The 23381-nt window shown below is 39.5% G+C and overlaps 1 protein-coding gene across 2 annotated transcripts; it reads right to left on the bottom strand.

Annotated features, from left to right (window-relative positions):
* Positions 1-16258: 16258 nt before the first annotated feature.
* LOC145121047 (uncharacterized) lies at positions 16259-18874 on the bottom strand. Of its 2 annotated transcripts, XM_079056829.1 has the most exons (3): positions 18212-18874; positions 17050-17137; positions 16259-16387 (listed from the first exon to the last, which is right to left on the bottom strand). In XM_079056829.1, the coding sequence occupies exons 1-2, from the start codon at positions 18694-18696 to the stop codon at positions 17059-17061; spliced, it is 564 nt and encodes a 187-aa protein (XP_078912955.1). In that variant the 5' UTR covers positions 18697-18874; the 3' UTR covers positions 16259-16387; positions 17050-17058. The 2 variants fall into 2 exon arrangements, with proteins under 2 accessions (XP_078912955.1, XP_078912954.1); XM_079056828.1 differs by having other exon boundaries at positions 16259-17137.
* Between the last annotated feature and the right edge of the window lie 4507 nt (positions 18875-23381).

Consider the following 23381-nt stretch of genomic DNA (forward strand, 5'->3'; position numbering starts at 1 on the left):
ATGTTTATCTATGATCTTTACTTTGTGAAGTAGATCAATTGAACAGGATTCCAATGATGCTCATTTCACAATCCCTAATCTTTATCGTAAATGTAAGAATTCCAAATTCCTACCATTTAACAAAATCTGTTAGATTCTAAACTTATATGCATTGATCCTCTTGTAATGACTATGCACAAAGTCACAAAGACTTGTCAACAATCATTACAGGGTATTCCAATGGAGATCAATTCCATGGAAACGAAGTCTCACATTCAAAGTACATTCCTTTGAACATCCTACTTGCATTAAGTTTTCTAATCTTACACAGATTTGAAGAACAACTTCCACCTATGGAAACCTTTCCAGATTCCCATTTTGACTATCACTTCTGAACAAGAGTTACCTATTTTCATAATATGTCAATATGGTCCTTCCAAAATTAACACTTATACTTCCAACTGTCCATGAGCAACTAATCTTTGATAAACCTTAGATTGTCCTTGACAATTGCTTAATTATTTTGGTCATATCAAATTCTAGACTTTTCCCTTCTTAATGCCCTGAGCATTTGGAAAATTTAGAAAGGATGAATGTTACAACACATGCAATCGATCCTATATCTGAAGCATATGGGACACGATTCATGATGTCTCACATAAAGACGTGATCATAGACCAGTCTTTTGCTACAATATTTTTTATTTGCCATGTTTTCAAAATTTGACTATGAAGAGGGATGCCGTAATCATAATCGAAGTTTGAGAATGCAATATATATAGAGTTTCCTTATGTTTGGCCATTCCAACATAAAATTCATATATATATCCTTGACTAAAGATGATCAAAATCTCAATCTAAGCTTTTAGAATTGAAATGAAGTATAATTTCCTCTCCCTTAATTATAGCAAAACAACTTTTCCCAATTGAAACTTTTTGTTTTCTATAATTAACACTTAACATAATGATCATGCTCCCACTTACATGATAATTATTAGCATATCACTTATGCTCCCACTACCTTTGACATGTATCCAGAAATCAGTTGGACTTCTAGAAATCAATACTTTATTGACTTTCTTACCAAAGTTCAGACTTCTGATACAAGATGCTTCGATAAAACTTTATCAAAATCATACACCTTTCCTTAGATAACTCATATGAGTGTCTAAACAATTTTTAGAACTATGAAAAGGGATTCCGTAATCATAGTCTTAATTGCTTAGACTATTTCCATTTCTCACAAGTCCATGTTAGTGTGCCGGTTAACCACACACGCTCCACTAACGACTTTGAGAATGCAAATATCACAACTGCTATCTACCTAAAATCTACTTAGTGAAAGCGTTTCCTCACCATTGTTTTCATGAATCAGAGAGAAACCTTATGACACTTAGATTTTATGGTGAATGAGTTCCTATCCATGTGAATTTGTTAAAACCATAATCACAAGACAAGGTTAGTGACAAATCCAAACTCATATGGATTGAACTTGTGCAATCTTAACTTCTTGCCACTTGGCAGCACAAGGGCCTGCCATTGCTTTCAAGTTGTTATGCACCCAATGCAAAACCAACTTTAACTGGAATAGGCACAGAAACAGGAATATGTTAACATGATAGGTTATAAACCTCAAGTCGTGTGCTAGTGATAAACTATAGGTTTTATTCCTGATTAGATCTTGAAACTCTTTCAGGATCTTTTAGACTCCCACTGTCCTCTTGACATATAAGACTCTCTTGCCAAGAACCATTCCTTGACAAACAAATATTCAAGGGATAGTGCGGATTCTTATCAAGACAAACATTTCACACGATTGGCCTTGGTTGGTCTTTGTTTTATCCAAAACATCACAACTTACCAATTTCAAATGTACAAGAGTAGGACACCTTTTACTCTTACATTCGACTAGTGTTAATAAACCTACTTTAAGATGTGTCACTCAAGTTACAATCTTGGAGTATGACTCTAAGACTTGTTTAGAAACGAGGTATGACTCATCTTCTTGATCTAACCATTCCTACAATTCAAGATTCCTCTTCTTAGTCATAAGAATGCACTAAGATGTCCTTAGAGGACTAATTGTGATATGGTTTCTTAATCATTCAAATGATCACAAACATGATACTAAAGTACTCTCCCATCTTTTCAGATTTGAGAAACTTTTATCTTTCTGCCTAATTTTATTCTTCTCATTCGTTCTGCCATACATTGAAACTTTTGCAATGTTTCAGAATTATACTTAAACTTGTAAGTATAACCATATTTACTAAACCTTAGTAAATCATGACGAATAGGCTTATCGATCTTTGTGGTGGACTTGACCAGTGCACAAGAATGTGTACTCGATCCCTTAGTCCTTCACTTGACTCACATATACATGTAAACAAGGAATTAGTCTTAATTTTCCAAAGTTGAAAATTCTCATTCTTCATACAACTTGCATGATTCCAAGTTTCTACCCTACTGAAACGTGGGTGATGAGAATCTTTCCTTATTTGGTAAATTATGACACTACCACAGTCGAGAGAATCAAATCCATTTTCCAATATCGCTATCAATGGAAACATATAGACAACAATTTCTCACAAATGCCACTGTAAGGATATTTTAAAATAAAATAAAAACTTTTCTTTTATTTTAGAACTTTGCGGAAAACCTTATCCTTACAATGCAAATGCATGTGAAAAACTATGTTGTTATGTATTCCTAAGCAATCTATCACAACTCTTTAAGTAACAGCTCAAAATTCTTCCTTTAAGCTTCCTCTTCACTTTGATTCTTAAAACATCAAAATGTGATCTAGTCACATCATGTAATAAGAATCTCCAAATAGGAACTTAATAGAGTTAGATAGTGGACTTTACCTGAAGTAGAGTCAAAACTTTTGACTTTACCTTCCTTACAGACTATCAGGTAAATTTGGCCAGCTTCGCAACCAATGCCCCTTCCTTTGGCAATAGAAGGTTTGGGAAGTCGATCTTCTAATGAAATTTGCTTTTACCAGTGCTCAAAATCATTGCTGACTCAGCAGCACCAAGCAAATAGGTAAGATCATTAAGGGTCAAGTCATGGTCTGTCACATGGTAGTCCCAAAGGAACTCACTATGTGACTTAGAAAGTGATTGAACATCCAACTTTCTCAAGACTTTGACACCCAACTCTCTCGGCTTGTCAATACGTGACTTCATCTCCAAGATATGATCACACATAGACCTTGCTTGCCAATAGGGCTTGAGTGACCTTGAACTTGTGGGTTAGGGAGAATAATTGGAGGGGGTGGAGGAAATGAAATTCCAAGAGATTTGGGAAGATCATATATGTCTAAACTAGACATCTACAATGGGAGATATTCAAGTTAGTTGATTTAAGTCCTTAATATAACACCGAATATGAAATATTAAGGCTAGGACCCAACACAATATTTTACAACTTGGAAGAGGGATACCGTAATCCAAGCTATAAAATATTTGAAGGTAGGCGAATGACGATTCACCAATTTCCACCATGAAAAACGAAATAATTTATTAGGTTTTAATTGGTTTTGAAACTCCTAGATCTTTTGAGATTCATTGAACTTTTCAATGGCATGTTTCAATCTCGATTGTGCCCTCTCAAATTTTGTGACTGGGATGCCGAGGATCACAAAACAAGGTGTGAATAACCATGCAAATTCACTTGGTACCCTTAATATTATCACCTAATCGATGTGCCGGTTAACCACACACGCTCCACCGATCTATAATAAACATTAAGTTACCCTTCGCCACTCTTACTAGTCCATGTTAGTGTGCCGGTTAACAACACACGCTCCACTAACGACTTGGTAAGGTACAAAGTGTAAATTTCATGGGTTAGCACCAAATTCACATTTTCCTAAGTAACTAAGATTGGGAATTAATAAGTGTTTAGTTACTTAGTATTTATCATTAATACGTTTAATGAAGGGAGAATTATAGTCCTGTCAAACCCGTTTGGCTAACGACCCTCCACCAGTCAAGGAAGCGGTGGGTGAGAGTGGACACCCATTAAACTACCATTTTACAGGCAGTAACCTTATACCCCCCTTATAGACCGGCTTCGTGAATGAGGCCTACTAACGGTAAGACTGACTTTTACTCTTATACATATATATATATATATATATATATATATATATATATATATATATATATATATATATATATATATATATATATATATAAATATTAAACCTATAATATTATAATAGTATAAGGGTTGAATTTTAAACTATTAAAACTCGAAGGGCTTAACTTGGAATTAAAGTATTCATGGGGGGAAACTTTTCAAATTCCAAAACTTGAGGGCAAGTTTAGAACAATTCAAAACTTTTCAATTCCATAACTTATGAATTTAAAGTAGTTTTAATAAAAACTCTTCAAGTTCCATAACTTGAGGACAAGTTATGGAAGACTTTAAAAAAACATTTAAGGAAAAAAGACTCTTCATTTTCATAACCTATGAGTTTAAAGTAGTTTAATGGATAAACTCTTCAAGTTCCATAACTTGAGGACAAGTTATGGAAGACTTTAAAATCATTCAAAAATAAGACTCTTCATTTTTCCTAACTTATGGAAATCTTATGAGTTTTAAAGAATCATAAATTTGACTTTTCATATAACTTGAGGACAAGTTACAAAAACACATTTTATGAGCAATTTTAAGATTAATATGGATTGAAAACAAATTATCACATAAATTTTCTATTAATCTAAACTAACTCATAAGAACAAGACAATTCAAATCAAACTTTTTCATGAAATTAGCCTAACCATTAAACTAATACAAAACATGAATCTATTGACAATTATCTTTGAAATTGGTTTAGCATGAACATTACCACATCAAAAACAGGTTTACAAGACCAAAAACAGCTTAGGGTAATGTTTCTAGTCCAATTCCAGCCTTAAAAGTCGAAAATATGCTGTCAGGGGGTCCTACTCGTCGAGTGCATGAACCAACTCGACGAGTTGGATGAATTTCTTCATGGACTCGGCGAGTTCATCAGTGGACTCGGCGAGTCCAGTGCCCAGACAGCCAAAATTTTCGATTTTTCAGCCATTTCAGCAAGTATAACATGAAAACAAGCCTTGGCTCTGATACCACTGTTGGGTTTTGGTATAATACAACATCCTTTGGTGCACATACAACCCTAAATACCTTGGATCTATGTTTTCACTAATTATACATGCAAATGGTTTCCAAGGTATTGAACCTATAGCTAGCATGCAATTGTCATACAAACTACATAAAATACTAGATAGTGTAACATACCTTTTTGTGTGGCTGGAAGTCTTGATGTATTTGGCCTTAAGAACTTAGCCCCAATATTGTGGAAGCCTCAAATGAAGTCACAACACATCAAGGACAAAGGTAGGACTTGAGAGAGAATCTCCATGCACTCTAAAACCTTCATGAACTCCAAGAACATGCACACACTCTAGGGTATGACTAGCGGTGGCAGTTTTAGGTCATAACATATGTATTTATATGTGTTGAATTCTAAGAGTCATGGGTATAACCCAAACCCATATCCATGGGTTTTATGATCCATGGTTCATGTGGCCCAACTCTTTATGTATCCATACATAAACTTGGTCCAACATGGATCATAAGCCCAACACATATAAATATAACTAATTACCATAATTAGTCCCCATAGTTCTAATTAGTCTCTTTTGATCACTAAATTAATTCCAAATTAATTCTTGATCAATACTAATTAAAACATATGACTTCATATTAATATATTAGAACTTGTAATATATTAATAAATCATATATAACCTCTTCTCTCAAAAGTCCATCCTAAGAAATTGTCCTGATGATATGCAACCCAAATGGACCATGCTACTCTTGGTTCGAATACATACCAATAATAGTTATGGGCTTAGACACCTAATTCAACATTATATTCAAACTGTATGTAAACTAGTTAACGTAAGTTGTGAGACAATTCTTCCATCGTACTCTTAGAGTACGGGTTCAAATTCCTGTAAGTTATAACTAGAGTCTTTTGTAGGGAGAGCGTGATAATTGTGTATAGATCTATATTGGGATTGACACCCCACACCTCGCTGCTAGCTACAGCAGGACCTGCAGGTCTACGGGTGACAAAAGTCATAGGATCTTGACGTCTGAAAAACGTTGTTGTAGGTTAATTCTCGTTATAGTATGGTTATAACGACTCACATAGGGAGTTAACAATCTTTCAAGTTTACGGGGAAAATTCTACTTTAAAAAAGGGTTTTATCTATTTAAAACTACAAACATTATAAGTACAAAACACACACATATTCTCGGTCTTGGAATTTAAGGCTACAGAACTTTTTGTAAGGAAAATATTGGATTTTCTTTGGAAACACATCACTATTATAAACATTATAAGTACAAAACACACACATATTCTCGGTCTTGGGATTTAAGGCTACATAACTTTTTATAAGGAAAATATTGGATTTTCTTTGGAAACACATTACTATTATAAACATTATAAGTACAAAACACACACATATTCGTGGTCTTGGGTTTTAAGACTACATGACTTTTTATAAGGAAAATAAAGGATTTTCTTGAAGTATACATTATAAAGTACCAGGTTTACACTAAATGGCTTTCATGATATTAAAACTACGTTTCATCTAGAATTGTTAGACTTCAGCTATAATTGCTAAGTGTACATGTTAGAGTTATATAAGAATTTAGTCACAGTCGACTTAGAATTGGTGGGTCCGCTTTACTTCCTGTTCCATGCTTGGCTGTGGACCTAGGGCAGACCCGTTATATTCGACGATTTATTTAACTTGAATTTTATATAACTTATATACGTTGTGTGATCATGGAAGGAATCTACGGGTCTTTCTAGGGTACAGTATTGCATAACATAGGAGTGTTCATTTTACACTTATAAAGAAAATATCTAATTTTCTGGGATCATAACGCTTTTACAAGGATAACGACTTCTTTCTTAAATAAAACTCTTATCAACTCACCAACTTAATTGTTGACACTCTTTCAAAACTACTCGTATTCTCAGGAAATTAGTGAAACAGGAAATCAACAGCTTTTGAGGATGGGACGTTAAATCGTCAAACATTTCATTTTTGTCATCATAGTGTAATTGATTTGAAACATGTAAACTCATACTTTGGTATAGCTTTTTCAATTATATTTATGATGGTTGTATTTACTTTGAGCACTATTATACTCGTTGTTGTGATACTATACATGAAGTCCTCCACCCCCGAACGTTTCCACCATCCTTGGTTTGGGGGTGTGACAAATTTCACCTAAGCGTGGATATAAAGAACGTCAAAACGGAGCTCGTATACGGAAGTTAAAAATTTTTGAAGTTTGAAAATTCAAAAGTACGCCCAGCGTACTCGTGTAAGTGTTCCGGAGTCCGTCACCCTCCCTACTTCTTTGCATGAGAGACATGTGTCATAGCCTTGAAGCATCTGGTATGATCTCTTTATACGCCCAACATACTCGATGTACGCCCAACGTACTGGTTGAAGGAGGAGTGCGCCCCGCGTACTATAAATTTACGCCCAACGTAACTCGAGTTTTCAGCCCCTATAAAAACTGATCGAAGTCAGCCGTATTTTTGTTTAAAAATTCACTCCTCTCACCCTCTACTTTCCTTTTTGCTAGATTAAATACCCCAAACCTATTATATCAACCTAGCATCATAATCAAACCTCGGAGAGCCCGAAGATCCCGAGAAAAAGAGCTTTTGAGCCGAAACTTTGCCCGCGTAAAGCCCGGTTTTTCAGAAAACATCCCGGTTTCATCGGAAATGATCGTTTTAAGAAACGAAGTGCTTCCCGATTATCGTTAAACCAAGTGAGTGTGTAGTTACTTTCATCTTACACATATATATGAAGTATTTTTAATAAAATACGTGTTATGTGTAGTTATATTGTTTGTTTATTTGAGATGGGTGTTGAATAGATGTTTTATACAAGTTTTAAACTGTATATGTATTTTTATCTACAAATATGTTGGGTAAAAAATGGGTAGATGAAATAGTTGATGTGTGTTAAAATGATGAGAGGCCTCGATGTTGTTGTTGTTGTTGTAGTCATCTAGCGGTGTATAGGTGACGACCACGGACCTTTCTAGACAGTCCAGTGGAACGCTAGCAGGTTTGCAACCTGTGGGTGTTGGTGAACTATATGTTTGCTGGTGTACTCCATCCCCCTCATGGTTGCCTTATTTGACATAAATTGCTGAGGAATCCATAAAGCAGTGTTCTCACCCTGATGAAAATCCTTAGACTAGTTCCCTTATGATGGTTGTTTAGGGACGTAAAGTGAGGATAATGGGAACGGGTAATCAGGGTTATTGTTGGTTGATGAAATTAATAAATTTATTAGTGGTTGATGAAATTAATAAATTTATTATTATTTGTGGGTTGAAAACCCTATATGCTCACCAGGCTCCCAAGCCTGACCCACTCAGCTTTTTATATTACAGGTTGTGGACCCAGAGCATAGTTTGGATGATGAAGAGGGATTTTTGGATTATAGGCTAGTAAATGTAAATATCTGTTGTAAGGCGTATAATGTACTGTTTATGCTTTTGGTCTGTATCGGAACATGACATCCCGAAGTTTTGATATATAATGAAAGTATATATTTCTTTAAGAATTGCTTTGATAAATATTTTTATCATGTTTTGTTTTGGGGACAAATTCCGCAACATCTTTTTAAAGATTACTCTGATATTATTTTAAAATCATAAACTAAATCGGTCTTTTCTGGCCGAGAAATTTGGGGATGTCACAGTTGGTATCAGAGCATTAGTTTAAGCGTACTAGGAATTTGTAGGATTTCTAGACTTAAACTTAGAATGCTAAGTGATGATCATGAGATGAGTGTCTACCATATTTTAGACACAAGCACTAGTATATTTTAGGAAAGATGCCTAAAATGCTTTTATGTGCTAAATGTTATATGTTTGTCATATATGCCCTTATTTGTTCAGATCTATGGTCTGTTGCCGACCAGATCTGGAAACCTTATGTATTCAGGATTCTAAGCGTACGACTACGATATTAGAACTAGCATGTAATGTTTCGGAGTGATAAGGAGAATTTAAAAATCTATCGTGAATAAAGATCTAAATTTCCCTTATTTGGTGTATAGATTATAATGGCAAGAACTCGAAGTGGAGCTGGAAATGCAAATAGAAATCAGCAACCTCAACCCAAAGTGATGGAACAGGTGCTTATAGCAAAAGCTGCACTAGAACCCATCACAATGGCTGGAGTACAAGCCATGATTCAGACAATGATGGCTGAACAAAGGGAGGAAATGAGGCAACTATTGTTGAACAACAGGAATGAACCTTCAATGCTTGTTGAACAACCTGAATTAAATGATGATCAGTCAGGGGAAGGAAATTACAGTAGATCTGTTGGTCATAGTGAACTGCTTGTGGTTAGGAGGAATAACCAAGAGGATGGAGTGGAGAAAATGGATGCAAGTACAAAGACTTTATGACTTGCAAGCCATCAACTTTCACTGGAAGAGAAGATCCTGTCGGAGTAATGGATTGGATCTCGGAAATGGAATTGGCCTTTATGATATGTGGTTGTCAAGGCAAGTTACAAACCATATTTGCAGTGTGTCAGTTCAGAGGTGGCGTTGTTCGCTGGTGAACACTTTAGGGAAAACCCTAAGCCCTAATGAGCCACTGCAACTGACTTGGGCAGAGTTCTTTGTGCAATTCAAGCGCAAATACTGCTCGGCCCAAAATGTGCTTGAGCTAGAAAACCAATTTCTAACATTAAAGAAGGGAAGCATGTCCATTGATGAATACACCAATAACTTCGCAGACAAAATGGAGTTTGCTTTACGTACTGTCCCAGATGAGCTGACAAAAATTGACAGGTACGCAAAGGGACTTCCATGGGAGTATGCGGTGCCAGTGCGACAGGCACTTACTTTGGAGGCAGCTATCTGGGCTGCGAAGTCTGTTGAAGATATGATTAAGGGGAGAGCCGCCAGCAAGGTTGAAGTTGGCGAAAGGAGAAGGTTTGAAGGAACTTCAGGTTCCAACAAAAAGAGCAAGTTCTCGAAGTCTGGTTCGAGGAAATTCAGAGGAGGAGCCGAAGCAAAATGGCATGACAAGTGTAAGAAGAAAGATGTTGGAAAATGTAGCGCGGAAGTCACTTGTTACAAATGTGGAAAGCCTGGGCATTATGCCAATGAATGCACCTTCAATAAGAAAGTCTGTTATGGGTGCAATGAAGAGTGGCACATTTTAAAGGACTGCCCGAAGAAGAAGGATGCAGAAAGGCCTAATCTCCCACCAAAGCAAAAGCCAGAGCTTTCCAGACGACATTGGAAGCCGTAAAGGATGCAATGGATGTTGCTTCAGGTACCTTTCTTGTAAATGGATTGGCTGCCAATTTATTGTTTGATTCTGGTGCGAATTACTCCTTTATATCACATAAATTTGGTAAAAGACTAGCATTTCCTATAGAAAAACTTGATGATGCCCTAATTGTAGGAGTGGCTAGTGGCAAATTCATACCCGTTAACAATTGTATTAGGAATATCGTCATCGACCTAATTGGAAACGAATTCCTTGAGAAGCTGTTACCCATTGAGTTGAATGGTTTCGACATCATTCTAGGGATGGATTGGCTTAGCACCAATGATGCCAAAATATTGTGCAAGAATAAGATAGTGATGGTAAACCCGCCTGGAAAAGAGTCGTTTATGGTATACAGAGGCAAGCGCAGATTAAGTTCTGGAATCATTTCCCTAATGAAAGCCATAAAATGTTTGTCTAAAGGATGCACCTCATACTTGGAATTCGTGATCGATGCTAAGAAGGAGAAAAAGGATATGCAACGTATACCAGTGGTGTGTGACTATTCGGAAATTTTTCCCGAAAATCTTCCTGGATTGCCCCCTGATAGACAAGTGGAGTTTAGAATAGACTTGTTACCAGGAACAACACCGATAGCAAAAGCACCATATCGATGGTTTCATTAGACCTAGTTCATCGCCCTGGGGAGCTCCAGTGTTATTTGTAAAGAAGAAAGATAGGAGCATGAGAATGTGCATAGATTACAGAGAGCTGAACAAGGCAACAATAAAGAACAAGTACCCGTTGCCAAGGATTGATGACCTGTTCGTTCAGCTGCAAGGTTCGAGCTATTTCTCGAAGATCGATCTTAGGGCAGGATATCATCAGCTAAAGGTAAGAGAGCAGGATATTGAGAAAACTACATTCAGAACAAGATATGGACACTATGAGTTCTTGGTTATGTTGTTTGGACTAACCGATGCTCCAGTAGCATTCATGGATTTGAAGAACAGGGTTTGTAGACCATTCCTCGATAAATCTGTGATAGTGTTCATAGATGATATTTTGATTTATTCAAAAAGCAAGCAGGAGCATGACAAGCATCTGCGAGAAGTGTTAGAAGTTCTGAAAAATGAGAAGTTGTATGGAAAGTTCTCCAAATGTGATTTTTGGATTCAAGAAGTCCAATTTTTGGGTCATGTGGTTAATCAAGAAGGGATAATGGTTGACCCAGCGAAGATTGAAGCAGTAATGAAGTGGGAACAACCGAAAAGTCCCACGGAGATCTGAAGCTTTCTGGGATTAGCTGGATATTACCGAAGATTTATCCAAGACTTTTCTTCGATAGCTGCTCCATTGACAGCTTTGACCCACAAAGGAGCTACTTATACTTAGAGTGAGAAGCATAAGGAAGCTTTTGAGAAGTTAAAGAAGAAATTATGTGGAGCACCGATTCTTTCTTTACCTGATGGAGTCAAAGACTTCGCATTTTATAGCGATGCATCTGGAGTTGGGTTGGGTTGTGTTCTGACCCAAAGGGATAAGGTGATAGCATACGCATCGAGGCAATTGAAAGAACATAAAAAGAACTACCCCACTCATGATATGGAGTTGGCAGCGGTAATATTCGCCCTAAATATATGGAAGCATTATCTTTATGGCACAAAGTGCAAACTTTTCACTGATCATAAGAGTCTTCAGTATCTCTTTAATCAGAAGGAATTGAACATGAGGCAACGACGCTGGCTAGAGTTACTCAAGGACTACGACCGTGAGATACTTTACCACCCTGGTAAAGCAAATGTTGTCGCTGAGGCTCTCAGTCGGAAGGTAAACCTTGAAAAGAAAAGGCCAACAGCGTTGATAATTGAAGTTGTCTCGACAATTATGGAAAGCATAAAGAAAGCTCAGGAGGAAGCTTCAGAGAAAAATGACCGAAAGGAAGAACGTTTGGGCAAAATGTTAGTGTTCGAAATAAATGGTCAAGGACTGAAGGTATTCCAATATAGGATTTGGGTACCTAAGACGGGAGGAATAAGAGATCTTCTGATGGAGGAAGCTTACAACACCATGTACTCGATTCATCCCGGCAGCACGAAAATGTATAGGGATCTGAAACCCTACTACTGGTGGCCGACGATGAAGCTCGGTGTTGCTAAGTATGTGGTCGAATGTGTGACATGTGCGAGGGTTAATGCACAACATCAGAAACCATATGGGAGTTTAGAACCTTTACCTGTACCCATGGGTAAATGGGAAGACATCACCATAGATTTTGTGACTAAACTGCCCAGAACGAAAAGCGGTTACGACATGATTTGGGTGGTCGTTGATCGATTTACTAAAAGTGCACATTTCATAGCAGCCAATGAAAAATGGTCTATGGATAAACTTGCAAATGCTTACGTGAAGGAGATAGTGAGACTTCATGGTGTTTCTTTAACGATTGTATCAGATCGTGATAGTCGTTTCACGTCGAGGTTTTGGAGAAGTCTACAAGAGGAATTGGGTACGAAATTGTCTTTAAGTACAGCCTACCATCCGCAAACTGATGGTCAGAGCGAACGAACGATTCAAACATTGGAGGATATGTTACGAGCATGTACCCTGGAATTTCAAGGTAACTGGGATGAACATTTACCTCTAGTAGAATTTTTCTACAATAATAGTTTTCACTCGAGCATCAAGATGGCACCTTATCACACTTTGTATTGACAAAAGTATCGAACGCCGTCATGTTGGCTTGAAGTTGGGGAAAAACAGTTTATGGGACCCGAAATAGTCCATCAGACAGTTGGAAAGCTGAAAGTGATTAGGGAAAGGATGTTAGCAGCTCAGGATCGTCAAAAGAGCTATGCTGACAAAAAAAGACAACTGATAACATTCAAAGTTGGAGATTCGGTTTTACTTAAAGTCTCACCGTGGAAGGGACTTATAAGATTTGGTAAAAGGGGAAAGTTGAGTCCAAGGTTTATTGGACCGTTTAACGTTTTTCAGAGGATTGGGAACCAAGCTTACAATCTAGAATTACCAGAACAACTAGATGGTATTCATAACACTTTCCATGTGTCTTATTTGAGGTAGTTCATGGGAGAACTTCCTGACATAATTCCAATTTCTGAATTAAGGTTGGATGAAAGCAAGAGGTTAATCGAAGAACCAGAGGCAATCGTTGACCGTAAGACTAAGAAGTTGCGACGCAAGATGGTCAATTTAGTGCTTGTGCAATGGAAACATACGAATGGGCCAAATCTCACCTGGGAAACGGAGAGTAACATGATGAGTCGCTATTCGCATTTGTTTGCTGATGTGTAATTCCGGAGACGAATCATCCTAAGGGGGAGAGAATTGTGATGCTCATGTTTCTAGGCTAGGTATTAATGATGATGTAATAGTCTAGGCCGACCTATGTAACTTGTGTTGAAATAATAAGATGTATTATTTGATTATTATGTGTTTTATACTTAAGTATTACAATTTAATGAATTAAGGATAAAAATAAGCGTCGAAAATAAATGTTAGATAAACCCCATTCTATGAAGAAAGTTCTAGTGGTTGAAATAAGGATTCCGAAGATATAAAGAATACCGAAATCCGAGATATAACGAAGAAGTTATGACCTGTCGAAGTTTCGCGACAGAACCGGGATCGATGCTGTGTGACGTAAAAAGTGAATTTACGATAAATTGCTTTTTAGCATTAGTAATCTAAACGAAAGTCGTAGTGTTCGTTAAACCGAGAGTATGCATAAAAAGAACGCCCAAATCTGACTTCGTATGAGGAAGCTATGATTTTTCTAAGTTTCAGCTTAGTTGTATGCAGCCCGAAACTCGAATTTTAGAATCGAGTGATTTTTTGCTGAAACAACCTAAACGAGAATTGAAGATCTTGTTGATAATAGTTCAACGGTAAAAAGATAGACGAAAATGGATGTCGGATGAAGAAGTTATGAATTTTTAACAGACTTTTCCTATCCCTGCCTGTTAAAAATATAACTTTAAAAATAAAGTCAAAATTAGCCGACAGAGTCTAAACGAAAGTCGTAGAGCATATTTCACTTAAGCGAGGATATAAAGAACGTCAAAACGGAGCTCGTATACGGAAGTTACAAATTTTTGAAGTTTGAAAATTTGGAGTACGCCCAGCGTACTCGTGTAAGTGTTCCGGAGTCCGTCACCCTCCCTACTTCTTTGCATGAGAGACGTGTGTCATAGCCTTGACGCATCTGGTATGATCTCTTTGTACGCCCAGCGTACTCGATGTACGCCCAACGTACTGGTTGAAGAAGGAGTACGCCCCGCGTACTATAAATTTACGCCCAGCGTAACTCGAGTTTTCAGCCCCTATAAAAAGTGATCGAAGTCAGCCGTATTTTTGTTTAAAAAATTCACTCCTCTCACCCTCTACTTTCCTTTTTGCTAGATTAAATACCCCAAACCTATTATATCATCCTAGCATCATAAGCAAGCCCCGGAGAGCCCGAAGATCCCGAGAAAAAGCGTTTTCGAGCCGAAACTCTGCCCACGTGATGCCCGGTTTTTCATAAAACATCCCGGTTTCATCGGAAACGATCGTTTTAAGAAACGAAGTTCTGCCCGATTATCGTTAAACCAAGTGACTGTGTAGTCACTTTCATCTTACACATAGATATGAAGTATTTTTAATAAAATACCTTCTATGTGTAATTATATTGTTTGTTTATTTGAGATGGGTGTTGAATAAATGTTTTATACAAGTTTTAAACTGTATATGTATTTTTATCTACAAATATGTTGGGTAAAACATGGGTAGATGAAATAGTTGATGTGTGTTAAAATGATGAGAGGCCTCGATGTTGTTGTTGTTGTTGTTTTTGTCATCTAGCGGAGTATAGATGACGACCACGGAACTTTCTAGATAGTCCAGTGGAACGCTAGCAGGTTCGCAGCCTGTAGGTGTTGGCAAACTATATATTCGCTGGTTTACTCCATCGCCCTCATGGTTGCCTTATTTGACATAAATTGTTGAGGAATCCCTAAAGCAGTGTTGTCACTCCGATGAAAATCCTTAGACTAGGTCCCTTATAATAGGTGTTTAGGGACGTAAAGTGTGGATAACGGGAACGGGTAATCAGGGTTATTGTTGGTTGATGAAATTAATAAATTTATTATTAGTTGATGAAATTAATAATTTTATTATTATTTGTTGGTTGAAAACCCTATATGCTCACCAGACTCCCAAGCCTGACCCACTCAGCTTTTTATATTACAGGTAGTGGACCGAGCAGCGTAGTTTGGATGATGAAGAGGGATTTTTGGATTATAGGCCAGTAGATGTAAATATCTGTTGTAAGGCTTATAATGTACTGTTTATGCTTTTGGTCTGTATCGGAACATGACATCCCGAGGTTTTGATATATAATGAAAATATATATTTCTTTAAGAAATGCTTTGATAAATATTTTTATCATGTTTTGTTTTGGGGACAAAATCCACAACATCTTTTAAAAGATTACTCTGTTTTTATTTTAAAAGCATAAACTAAATCAGTCTTTTCTTGCCGAAAAATTTGAGGATGTCACAGTAGGTGTGCTTCCCTTGCCATTTCTTCCTCAGTCAAAGGAGTGAAAGTGTAATTATCATAGAATGGAGGAGGAACACTATCATGCCCTATACTCTTTTTGTCATTCCATCTAAGCTGCTTTTAAATCGTTGTTTCAACTTTCTTACTTGACACATCAAATTTCTTAAAATTAAAATCTACATTTTCAAACTTAGTTTTCAATGTGTCAAGCTTGGCAGTTAGACTGACAATCTTTTCTTGAGCATAATCATAATGTTCACATTTAATGTTGTATTTTTAACATCCCAAAATTCAATGCCAAAAATTTCGTTTTGATTGAGTTATAATATAAAACCATCAGTAATAAAACATTCATATTCATATCTCATGTCAAAACCAAAGTGTCAATAATCAAAGCATTTTATCGTATAACCATATAGAGTGTAATCCCAAAGATCTCATGTGCGGAAAACATAGTGTGATGCGCTGCGATCCAGCCGGCTCCTTTCCTTTGAAAACGAGTACCTGAAACAAAAACTGTAAACCGTAAACACGAAGCTTAGTGAGTTCCCCCATCATACCACATACCATACAATCACATAGCATACATACTGGCAGGCAATTCTGGGGTGCCCGACCTACCCGGTCCGACCATCCTGGGGTGCCGACCTACCCATGTCAAGCCGTTCTAGCGTGCTGACATACCCATGTCAAGCCATTCTGGGGTGCTGACCTACCCGTGTCAAGCCATTTTGGGGTGCTGAACTACCCTTCGGTCCTAACAACCGAACTATGGGGACTCTTTCACCCCTACTACTACTACCACACATATCATAACATAATCATATTGTCAGGCACATCTGGGGTGCCCGACCTACCCTTCGGTGCTTACGACCGAGATACGAGGACTATTTCACCTCCAACTACTACTACATAATATCATAGCATAAACATATTGTCAGGCATATCTGGGGTGCCCGACCTACCCTTCGGTCCTAACAACCGAGCTTGGGGACTATTCCCCTCCTACTACCACTATCACATATAACATATCATGCTAGCACATAAACATATCAGGTAGTAGCAAAACCTAGATGAATATCACAAAGACAATCATCTAACATACAACTCCTACTAGTGGGTCGACATTGTGGCCGGAGACCCACCACTACTGGAAGGTAACTCACCTCACACTGCTAAAGTCTCGTAGACACAATCCCACACTGTTGAAGTCCCGCAGACTCAACCCCAGCTGCTGGCTGGCAGATTCCCGAACTGTCAACACCAAAATAACACCCAATTAATAATTGGGTTCCACTACATAACCATGAGTACATACTTTGGATAATTACTACATGACCCCAAGCTTGGCTTTATGCAAGCCCAAGGCCCAATCCAAGGACCAAAAGTCCAACTATGGCTCAAAGCCCAACATATGGCCTAATTTTCCAAATTGGGCCCAGGTCTATACATGGTCTTATTCTAAGGCCCAACATCATATAATCATTAAGGTCCAAACTATGGCCCATTTATGGCCCAATTTTCCAAATTGGGCCCAAACCCCTTACATGGGCCTTACCCTAGGCCCATTAAATTATTCTAGTCCAATTGCTTGACTTTGGATGGCCCATTAATAACCCAATCATCAAGGCCCAATAAAGAGGCCCAACAATAAACCCAAGTGAAATTAGGGTTTCACATAAAATGACGATTAGGGTTAAGTGTTCCTACTTAACCCATTAAGGACTTAATCCTCTAAGGACTTAATCTATTAAGTCCAATATCGCTTAGATTAATCTTTTTCTATGATTATTATTTAATATCTCTAGTTATTAAATAATTCCCGCGTGTCCCGGTTAATTCCCCAAATTAGGGTTTTATTGCCATTAGGGTTTTCCAAACCCTAATTAGGGTTTTCAATCCAAATATTAGCCCATTTATCAATTTGATGGGCTTTTAGGTCAATTAGTCACTTGCTTGGGCTTTTAGGTCCATTAAGCTTCATTAGACCCATTAGGGCATACAAGGCCCATTTGGATTTTAGTCCCTTGTCCAAACATCCCAAACTAGCCACTATCAAACAAGGCACACCGCCATCCGACAAGGCGGCCGGTGGCAGCAGGAGGCGGCAGCCACCACCTCACGGTGGTGGTTAGGGTTCCTTTTCATTAGACTTTAGCTAATTACAGTTTACAATGCCTTAACCAAGAATAAACACACACACTAACTACATCAACACACACACACATGGTGGCTTATGGTGGCAGCCACCACCTCAAGGTGGTTGTAGCGACTTTTCCGGCCAACAAGCTACACGCAACACATGCTACAGAAAGAACAAACACCCACACTCTTCTCTTGCTTGCAAACGGGTCTAGCCACCCTCCTGGTGGCGGTTGGCGATGGTGGAAATACAAACCGACGGCAGCAGCGGCGGCCACCGTGGCTTGCGGCCACGGTGTTTCTTTCCTCGATCTCTGGCCAACAACTCTCGCACCATATGCCTCGAGTTCAACAGCAGCACTCTCCCATGCCCTTTGTGATATCTCTGCTCCCAACCACCGACTAGGTGGCTGAGGACGCTGGAACAAGCTGAACGACCACCATATTGCTGCTGGCGGCAGATTCCGACGTACAAGACGTCGTCTCACCGAGAGTAGCGAAGGAGAGAAGAGGGAAAGGTGGAAGATGGGCCTACCAGCAGCTTTCCGGTCACACACGACCCTTGCAGCAACAAATCGGCTTAATCGTCGGTCTCTGGCGGCTAACCCGACTGTACGCGACGCTCCCGGTAGCGGAGCTACGATGGCGGTGGTCCTCAACGAAGCAGCCATGGTTGAAGGTGCTCCAGGGCAGTGGCGGCTATGGAAATGACATTCTAGGGTTAGGGTTTAGGAATGATGATCTTAAGACGGGAGGGAAGGCTATCGGAACGAGCTAGGCAATGGTGGCGGCGTCCATCGGTTTTCCGGCGAGGCTAGGAGGTGGCGGCTGAGGGGTAGAGGATGTATGCGACGGCTGCAACATAAGAGACTTAGGGTTAGGGTTTGGCGGTAATGAGGCTATATATCCGATCCCTTATTATAACTTTGCCATAATGACAATTCCGGCCCCTCCTCCATAAAATCTCTTCAAAAGAAGTTGATAATTTACCATTTAAGCCCTGCCCCTTTAATTCCTTTACACATTTAGTCTAGATTTTACTAAAACAGCCCCTCCTCTATAAATTCTTTTCAAATGAAGTCCCAATAATTTACCAAGTAATCCCTGCCCTCATAAATATTTACAGACTGAGTCCGGAACTCACACTTTTAACCTCTGACTTCTAAAACTGTGACAATTAGCCCTTCGAGACCATCCTTTGATATATAATTACTTATTTTAGGGCTACCATTTGTTCATTAATTAATTTATTTATCTAATAAATAAACAGGGTGTTACAACTCTCCCCCACTTAAATTAGATTTCGTCCTCGAAATCATTCTTTACCATTCCTTACTCGCCCAACCACTCTAGTAGCATGGTCACCAACCTGGGACGCCCTAGCCTTCCCAGGGTAGCCATGACCAGACCTTGTAAAGCCCTAAAATCCGCAGGTGACGAATTCCTTGCAACAAGACCACATGCACTCTGTCCGAAATCTGTTGTCTCGAGATGGTCTGCTTCCCTGACAGACCACTCATATTGAATCATTGTCGTTGAAACCAGTCCGTTATCCCTTAGCCGACTACTCAGCTTCTCATAGCTTGAGGTTCCCACTATAAAACAGGTTCAAAGACCTAATTATCCCTGCAAATCACTTACACTTGGCCAAGGCTCGGCTAATCCCGCCGTGAGTGACTTTTCACTCCCCAATAAACCAGCTATCTGTGTGTACTTGCAACCTAAAACACGAATACTAAAACTGCCCAAACGCAGAAATTGCTCGAACACTGAACTGCCTGAGGCACTATGTTGCCACATGGCTACTTCCAAAATCTAACGAGACCTCCCTGGTCTCTATTCGTTCACCAATCATCTGAACTACCAGGTTCCGGCCCGGCTGCGGAGTCAAAGGACTCCCACTTAGTCGCCTCACACGACTTCTGAACGAAATCCTTCTTTGAAGCTAGTTGCCACTAGTTACCCTGTCACTGTGGCTCTAACAACCTCCTGATCTAACCGATCGGGTCCATGCGTCGAATCCTGACGTCATCCAATCCAAGACTAAAAGTGATTGCTACCTAACCAATGATAGTCTTACATCACAAACGACCTTAAGCAGTCAATTACTTCCCTGATCTCATAACTGTAGTGACGTCCCTACAGTCTCATCACTGGCTTAACCAGATCTAATCCATTTGGGTAAATCCAAAATCCAATCTGTGGATTTCCATATCCTCCCTGTTGCACCCGAACTGGTGGGTACTATTGCTCCTTCCGCGTCCTAACAACGCACTCATGCTATCTACCAACCTAGCAAATGCTACGGCTACACCCGCAGACTTACAACACTCTATCACTATCTAGCTGCTAGTGAATGCTACGGCTACACCCGCAGACTTACAACACTCTAACACTATCTGGCTGCTAGTGAATGCTACGGCTACACCCGCAGACTTACAACACTCTAACACTATCTGATCGCTAGTGAATGCTACGGCTACCCCCATAGTCTTACAACACTTTCCATACTATCTGACGACTAGTGAATGCTATGGCTACCCCCGTAGTCTTACAACACTTTCCATACTATCTGACCACTGGTGAATGCTACGGCTACCCCCGCAGTCTTACAATACTTTCCATACTACCTTATCGCTAGTGAATGCTACGGCTACCCCCGTAGTCTTACAACACTTTCCATACCACCTGATCGCTAGTGAATGCTACGGCTACCCCCGTAGTCTTACAACACTTTCCATACCGGTCGAACACGCACTCGACCTAACACACATCTGAACTCGAGTTCTAACTGGAGCTCTAATTTGGTTCCCGAAACCTGCTGTCTGAGAGTCTCGAAGGCTGTCTGCTGCTCAGGCCCCCAACGAAAGGCCACCGACTTCTTGGTCATTCGGGTCAAAGGAACTGCAATCTCGGAGAAGTCCCGTATAAATCTCCGGTAATAACCCACTAGACCCAGGAAACCCCGAATCTCGGTTAGAGACCTCGGAATCTCCTACTGCCTCAAGGCCTCTATCTTGGCCGGATCGACCAGAATACCCTTCTGGTTGACAAGGTGCCCAAGAGATTGCACCTTGCGCAACCAGAACTCACAGTTGGAGAACTTTATAAAAAGTCTCTCCCCCACTTAGATTCGACTAATTCTTTACAGTACATGAGAATGGAAGGATTCCCAATCCTTCTCGCTTTCTAATATCCCACTGATGACAACCTGTGCCTGCCAATGCTAGCGTTTAATCACCGATTAAACCTTAAGATCTCCCATCCTCAGAAATCTTGATGAGTACTCTTGAAATCTGATCCATTCTGACACCTCAATCCATCTCACATGCTGTCAATTGAAGACCTTAATCTTCACTCTAGCTGACGAATCCTCATTCCCACTTCCAATCTTGCATTACCACTGAACTCTAACCGAACACAGTCCATGCGAAAATACAATTCACTTGAACATCCGATGACCAACCACTTATGCACCTAACACCCGCAACTGACACTACCCTCTTCATGTTACCAGTCCTGTCCTTAGCAACGGTAGTGCCTTGAACTCCAAAGTGCATCCATATACAATTGTCGACCACTCCTGAACAATGATAGAACCCCTGAACGCCGACTTCACTGGAGAACCATCACTCTAACCATCATATTCCAATCAAATTATTATATCCTCTAAGCAGGAATCTGTACATGCAATTCAAAGGCTCATACAATCAGGCATAACCTAACCAGGCTATCCTATCACTGACTGATCAGTAGTAGCTTACAAGTCTACAAGCACATACAATAGGCATATAAGGCATCCTCTTAGATCCTCAGCCCTAATCTAGCATGCAATTCTCATAATCATATCATATCATATCATAACATAACATGTATGGGTATCTTGGGGAAAACATACTTGAGCTCGGCTGATTGCACGCATGACACACTTTGTTCTTTTCAAAGTTCTGTTCTCTTTCAAATTCTTTTCAAACTTCTTTTTATAAAAGGGTTTTTACTTTTTAAAATTTTCATACCAAGTCCTTAGTTTGAGTTCAGACACACCCGAGAGTGTGTCCGAATCCCTCAAACCAAGGCTCTGATATCAACTTGTAACATCCCAAAATTCAAGGCCAAAAATTTCGTTTTGATTAAGTTATAATATAAAACCATCAGTAATAAAACATTCATATTCATATCTCATGTCAAAACCAAAGTGTCCATAATCAAAGCATTTTATCGTAAAACCATATCAGAGTGTAATCCCAAAGATCTCATGTGTGGAAAACATAGTGTGATGCGCTGCGATCCAGCCGGCTCCTTTCCTTTGAAACGAGTACCTGAAACCAAAATTGTAAACCGTAAGCATGAAGCTTAGTGAGTTCCTCCATCATACCACATACCATACAATCACATAGCATACATACTGCCAGGCAATTCTGGGGTGCCCGACCTACCCGATCCGGCCATTCTGGGGTGCCGACCTACCCATGTCAAGCCGTTCTGGGGTGCTGACATACCCATGTCAAGCCATTCTGAGGTGCTGACCTACCCGTGTCAAGCCATTCTGGGGTGCTGACCTACCCGTGTCAAGCCATTCTGGGGTGCTGACCTACCCGTCGGTCCTAATAACCGAACTTTGGGGACTATTTCACCCCCTACTACTACTACCACACATATCATAACATAATCATATTGCCAGGCATATCTTGGGTGCCCGACCTACCCTTCGGTCCTTACGACCGAGATACGAGGACTATTTCACCTCCAACTACTACCACATAATATCATAACATAAACATATTGTCAGGCATATCTGGGGTGCCCGACCTACCCTTCGGTCCTAAGAACTGAGCTTGGGGACTATTCCCCTCCTACTACCACTATCACATATAACATATCATGCTAGCATATAAACATATCAGGTAGTAGCAAACCTAGATGAATATCACAAAGAAAATCATCTAACATACAACTCCTACTAGTGGGCCGACATTGTGGCCGTAGACCCACCACTAGTAGAAGGTAACTCACCTCACACTGCTGAAGTCCCGTAGACACAATCCTACACTGCTGAAGTCCCGCAGACTCCACTCCAGCTGCTGGCTGACAGATTCCCGAACTGTCAACACCAAAATAACACCCAATTAATAATTGGGTTCCACTACATAACCATGAGTACATACTTTGGATAATTACTACATGACCCCAAGCTTGGCCTTATGCAAGCCCAAGGCCTAATCCAAGGCCCAAAAGTCCAACTATGGCGCAAAGCCCAACATATGGCCCAATTTTCCAAATTGGGCCCAGGCCTATACATGGTTTTATTCTAAGGCCCAACATCATATAATCATTAATGTCCAAACTATGGCCCATC

Source organism: Lactuca virosa, chromosome 6 (genome assembly GCF_052849685.1).
Source record: "Lactuca virosa cultivar CGN04683 chromosome 6, Lactuca_virosa_CGN04683_v6, whole genome shotgun sequence".
NCBI lineage: Eukaryota > Viridiplantae > Streptophyta > Magnoliopsida > Asterales > Asteraceae > Lactuca > Lactuca virosa.